This window comes from Cydia fagiglandana, chromosome 15 (assembly GCF_963556715.1).
Source record: "Cydia fagiglandana chromosome 15, ilCydFagi1.1, whole genome shotgun sequence".
NCBI classification, from domain to species: Eukaryota; Metazoa; Arthropoda; class Insecta; order Lepidoptera; family Tortricidae; genus Cydia; species Cydia fagiglandana.
The window spans coordinates 3,389,908-3,395,945 of NC_085946.1; the positions used below are offsets into that span (position 1 = coordinate 3,389,908).

At 33.8% G+C, this 6,038-nt stretch overlaps 1 protein-coding gene across 1 annotated transcript; it reads left to right on the top strand.

Annotated features, from left to right (window-relative positions):
• Positions 1-1,701: 1,701 nt before the first annotated feature.
• Positions 1,702-3,450, top strand: LOC134671563 (uncharacterized). The gene has a single exon (XM_063529423.1). The coding sequence runs from the start codon at positions 1,702-1,704 to the stop codon at positions 3,448-3,450; it is 1,749 nt and encodes a 582-aa protein (XP_063385493.1).
• The last annotated feature ends 2,588 nt before the right edge of the window (positions 3,451-6,038 follow it).

The window sequence follows — 6,038 nt, forward strand, 5'->3', positions numbered from 1 at the left end:
CTAAAAATTCCAAGTCGTCCATGAGGCGTATTCTGATTGTAATAATAAGATATGATTTTGATCTGGATTTGATATGGATTCATATCATATCATATCTGTCAGTTTCAAAAGTGACGTTTTTGGTTGAAGAAATGCTGATTGCCAGACTGCGTACCTAAACAGGAACACCGGTTCGAGTAGACGATGTACTGTGTGGTTCACGGTTGACCTCCATATGATAGTCACGTCAAAATAAAAAAAGTAATCTGCATAAAGAAGATCTACAAAAAGTTTGCGATATAAAGCAAATGTGAAAGAGCTTCTAGCGTCTGGATATGATAGCTATAAATACTTTATTTGAATCCTAAGTAGGGTAAACCAGGGAGTTATTGCCCACCGCCAGTGATTGCCCGCTTTTTAAAACGACATTCTCTGTTGTTTGTTTTGTACCATTTTTGTAATAGTAGAATTTGCTAGATGACGCTGTTTATAATATAGAAGAGTTTTAAAAATAAAAACTGGCAACACTTAAAAAAAAACAACAGTAATGGCGGATTTTGTCGATACATGTGAACGTGTTACTCAAACAGGTAAATTTTTAAATGATTTTCTTAAGGACTTACTTGCTTCAAAGTTTATTCTGAGATTTTTTTATTTGATATTCCCATGTAATTACATATTTTGTGATTAAATTAATAGTAATTTCGTAGTTTTAAATATACGTCGGAGTTGAGTTTAGTATTTAAACGGTTATTTTACCGGTGGGCAATCGCTGTAACAAAGTTTGAACATTTTTAATTATTGCCCACCGTAGTTTTAGTAATTGCCATAGGTCAATAACTATAGTTATTGCCCGGGCAATAGCCGTCACGGTAGATTATTTTTCGTGTTTTGTATTTATAATAATTACATTGCTTATTAAGTGTGGTCAATAGGTCTTCGAGAAGCTGTTAAAAGTCCAACACCGCAGATGGAGGACTTTTATTGACTCGAAATTGTAATTTCCTTACCGCCCGTGATATACACAATGTTTTTCATCACACTTTCTAAGGAAAAACACAATTTTTAACGTAAATTCGGTTAAATACGGTGGCATTTCAAACATTCGTCCGCCATTTTGTTCTTTTAATTGACGTTTAGTATGAAAGGCACCGACCCTATGGCAAACAGCCACGATCGATAATCGTACAAAATATTTCAAAACGGTTGTTAAAATTATGTTTATTAAAATATGAAAATAAATAAATAAATAAATATTATAGGACAATCTTACACAAATGGAATAATAAACATCAATCTTTTAAAATCTACATTTTAAACGAATTTTTGTCTTTTTGTCTCTAAACCTTCGTGGTCCGTGTGTGTTATTTAGCACTTTAAAATAGTAGTTTTCGATACAAGTGCGAGAAGTGTGTCATTTCGCACGAGTCCCGAGGTTTCTTAGCCCGAGCCTTTAGGCGAGGGTCAAAACTCGGGACGAGTGAAAATGACACTTCCGCACGTGTGTCGAACAACATTTATATAAAGTACACTTTTTGATCAATTGTATTAAAAAAGTACTTTTCCTGCCGTTGGAGAAAAATGAAACTTTTCTCCCGCTTCGCATGCGTGCAATAAATAGCACATTTAGAAAACAAGTGTGATGAAAAAATTCCATTCTTGCAGTGCCCATGGAGTACGAGTATTCAATATCTAAATTGTTATTATTGTTTTAATTTCAGTATGCCAAAAACACCAAAAGTACAATATAGAAAAGAAAATTTGCAGAATGCGATCAAAGCTGTTCAAGATGCTGACAACAAGTTGTCTACAAGACAAATTGCTGAAAATTACGGTGTTCCAAGGACCAGTCTTCGGTATTACATTGAAAATCCCGGGCATAAAACTAGTCTAGGGCCATCACCGGTATTAACTGTTTCCGAAGAAAGTCAACTAGAGGAATGGATAATAATCTCGGCCAGAAAAGGGTTTCCTCGAAATAAAGAAGATATTTTAGATACAGTGCAAAAGTTTCTAGTGGAAAATCCTCGTCCTAATTTATTTACAAATAATAGACCCGGTGATGGTTGGTGGAAGGCATTTTTGAAAAGACATCCGAGGTTGACAATAAGAACATCAGAAGGAGTATCAAAAGCAAGTTCCTATGTCTCGGAAAAAGATATAAGAGGGTGGTTTGCTGAAATCAGCGATTATGCTAAAGAAAAAGACTTGACTCCCATTTTAAATGATCCAAATCGTATTTTTAATGCAGATGAAACAAATTTCCAAATTTGTGTTAAAACTGGCCAAGTGTTAGCGGAAAAAGGTGCTAAAAATGTATATAATATTGAACAATCTCAAGCCAAAGAATCTATAACAGTTTTGTTCACCTTTTCTGCCGCAGGACAAGTCTGTTGTCCGTTCGTTATTTATCCTTATCAAAGAATGCCTATCAAAAAAATTAGCGATTCTGTACCGGACGGATGGGGAATCGGAAAGTCTGACTCAGGATGGATGACTACGGAAACTTTTTATGAATTTATAGCAAATGTGTTTCATCCCTATCTGGTCAGCAATAATGTCAAGCTTCCAGTTATACTCTTTGTGGACGGCCATAAAACGCATTTAAATTTCCATTTGAGCCAACTTTGCACTCACCTTCAAATTGAGTTAATTGCATTGTATCCGAATGCTACAAGAATCCTTCAGCCCGCCGATGTAGCTGCTTTTAGACCTCTAAAGATGGGATGGAAAAAAACTGTCAGAAAATGGCAAAATGAGAATAATAATCAAGGCGTGACTAAATTGAATTTTGCTACTGTGCTTAATGAAACTGTCATAACCAGTTTAAGGCCTGAAATATTAGTGAACGGTTTTAAAGCCTGTGGCCTGTATCCATTTAACCCGGACGCGATTGATTATAATAAATGCCTCGGAGACAAGAACGAGAATGTCACATCGCAAAAAAATAAAATGATACCTGACTCTGCAATGCTAAGTTACGCAAAATTCAAAGAGATCATCGGAACAACTCTTTCCAACGACTTTGAAAACCGTAGTCAGAATTTGCCTTGTCAAAAGAGTAATGAACACTTGAATAAGTTGTTCCAAATATGGCAAGCATATCACGACGTGGAAGTTATGAGTACCACTAAAGAAGGAATAGACTCTTCAGTTGTTACATCGCAAAAAGGCGACAAAGCAGTACAAGTAGTAGATTTTCCTAATGTATCACCGCAAAGAAATGAAGAAGAGTGTGTTGCAGAGATAAATGACTTCAGTGAGCTAGCTTTAAAGACACGAGACTTTAAAGAAATAGAAGGTGCTTTATCTCTTGATATTACTTCCACCGTACCCGAGAAGTCAAAATTTGAGTCTACGCCTTCTGTGGTCACGGTGAAGTCAACTCTTGAGCTGTCAAGTCCACAAAGAAATGAACAAGGATGCGTTGAAGAAGATAGTGAGCTAGTTTTTCAAATACCAGACACTTGATACAGACACAGATAAAATTGTAAAAAGAAAATGTTCTTTAGGAGAATATTTAGCATACCCAGAGACGCCAGTAAGAAAATGGAAAAGGAAAACTGAAAGACAACCATATGCCATTAGCTCCCAAAATTATAAAGCTGCTCTACATTCTAAACAAGTAGAAAAAGAAAATTTGATAAAAGTAAAAGAAGAGAAGAAGTTAGTTAGAAATATGAAAAAAAAAGAAAAAACGAATAAAAAGACTGAAATTACAAATAAAAAAACTGTACAATTAAATAAAAAACCAATCATAGATAACGCACAATTTATTATGAATGATCCGGGTGAAACTCAATATACTAAAGAAGGAAAAAAAAATCTGAAACGGAAAACAACAAACACGGGAAACAATGACCACCAAGAAGTTCAAAATTTTGAGCAACAATCTGAACCTATACTAAAAAAGATAAAAAAAGAAATGGGTGTTAAAAGTAAGGGCAAAAAGAGAACCAATAAGCAATTACCAGAGTCTAAACGGATAACCGTTTTAAGAGAAATAGTTATAAAGCCCGGTAAAAATAGTATTTGTGCAGTTTGTTGTACTAATATGAAAAAGAATACGAGCAGATTGACTTGCAGTTCCTGTTCGGCAAGTTTTCACGTGCGATGCATTCCACGGAAGCATAAGGAACATATACCCGACAGGACTGAATTAAATTTATTCATGTGCCATAATTGTTACATAGTGGAAGATTCTGGCAACAGTGACGATTCTGACTAATTTTATTTCAGCTAACCATATTTTTTTCAATAAAATGTTTATAATGTTCAATTTTATGTTGAAAGTCAAGTTAGACTGTGATTTATGATTTTAAGTTACTGGGCAATCACTGTGCTGTGGTACTGGCAATAACTGTGGGCTCTGGGCAATAACTGTACTTTTTACAATATTTTTATTTTGTTGCTTTGTTTTCTATGTCACGTAAGACTTAACTTAAAACTGTTAATTATCTATAGAAGGGTTTATTAGGTAATAAGAAAATAGCAATAAAAACGAAGTTACTACGTTATTTCTATGTTTTTTTTAATGTCATTCTGTGTGCGACCCTTAACTGGGCAATAGCTATACGGTTTACCCTACCTACTTACAGTCAAAGTACAATAAAACACTGACAGATCATAATATATCCATAACAAATTCAAATCAAATGTATAAACTTTTATAACAATAAGAATAAGGCACCATGTTCGCGAGAAATGGAATACAAGGTTATGTTACTTATTGAAAAATGGTTGAGTTCGCATTGAAACCGACGGGTGCTTCAAATTTTCTTATCTGAAGAACATGAAAGGTTTTGAGACGGTTACGTTCGGAAATGTTTATTTTTCAGCTGTTGAATGTGTGGTTATGACAAGAGATATTTTCATTTCCAGGGCTATATTTTTTTATATTTTTTTTTTGGATTTAGGCACTTCATTTTTTTGTTGACGTTCACTCTTTACGCTTATTTAAATTTTCGTTCCTCAGAACAATGCCATTCTTAATTATGGGAAATAAAATAAAATTAAACAGTGTCGTTTGAGCTTTGTAATGTTAAAAAATTGTTTTTCTTATATTTGTCCGATGATGTACTATGCATAAGATTATAGGACGTACATAGATTAAGTTTCAGTAACAATATAGAGCTTAACCTAACACACGCGTTCGCCTCTTATAAGAACCTCACACATTTCCATCCCCACATCTTGATCCTAAAAAGAGTTAAATTGTTTAATATAACGGACATATTTTCTGTGGAAAAATGTGATGCTTGTGCAGCGTCCTGTGAAATTTTTGAGCGTTGAAATATTTGAACTCGGAACGTACAGCTGCCGTTGTGTTCTCAGTAATGTTTGCCATATGTTTGCTGTACAAGCGTCTTACGGTTGTTTTTAAGGTAAAAGAAAATTATACAGTGCCGCAACTAAATACTTCTTAAGGCTCTTAAGCTATTTGCAAAATGCTGGTAGATTCCTCCTATACAACTTATAAGTAAACATGAAACGTAATATATTTAAAAACCACCAGTATGATAATAAATATTCTTTATTGTGCACCGCAACGTTAAAAAAATACACAGAAAGCTAAATACATACTCAAGCTCAAGACTATCTTAGTTCTCTGCGAAATAAAGTCGATATTTCAATTTATTCTTTATTTTATTATATTAGTTGAGTGTAGAATTAAGGTCTTACGTTGAACCTAACTTCTAAGTTTATCAAAATAATTGTGTCTTTGATAAATTGCATTATTTTATGTATCTAAGTAAAATTGTCTCAGACTATTAATTGGTAAAAACTATATTTCAATAACTAAGTATAATATTATATATATTCACAATTTTATGAATAATCGGATTTAAACTGTTGTGAGACATACTAACATTGAATAATTTTACGGTTTAGACTCACTTGTCGTCGACATGTCGCGCGAGTGACTTGAAACAAGTGAGTCTAAACCGTAAAATTTATTCAATTTTATGTATAAATTTGTTAAGGGAGATCGGGGTGAATTGTGACATTGTCGATTTTTTGGAATCTAATAACTGTTAGTGAGCTCGCAACTTGAACAA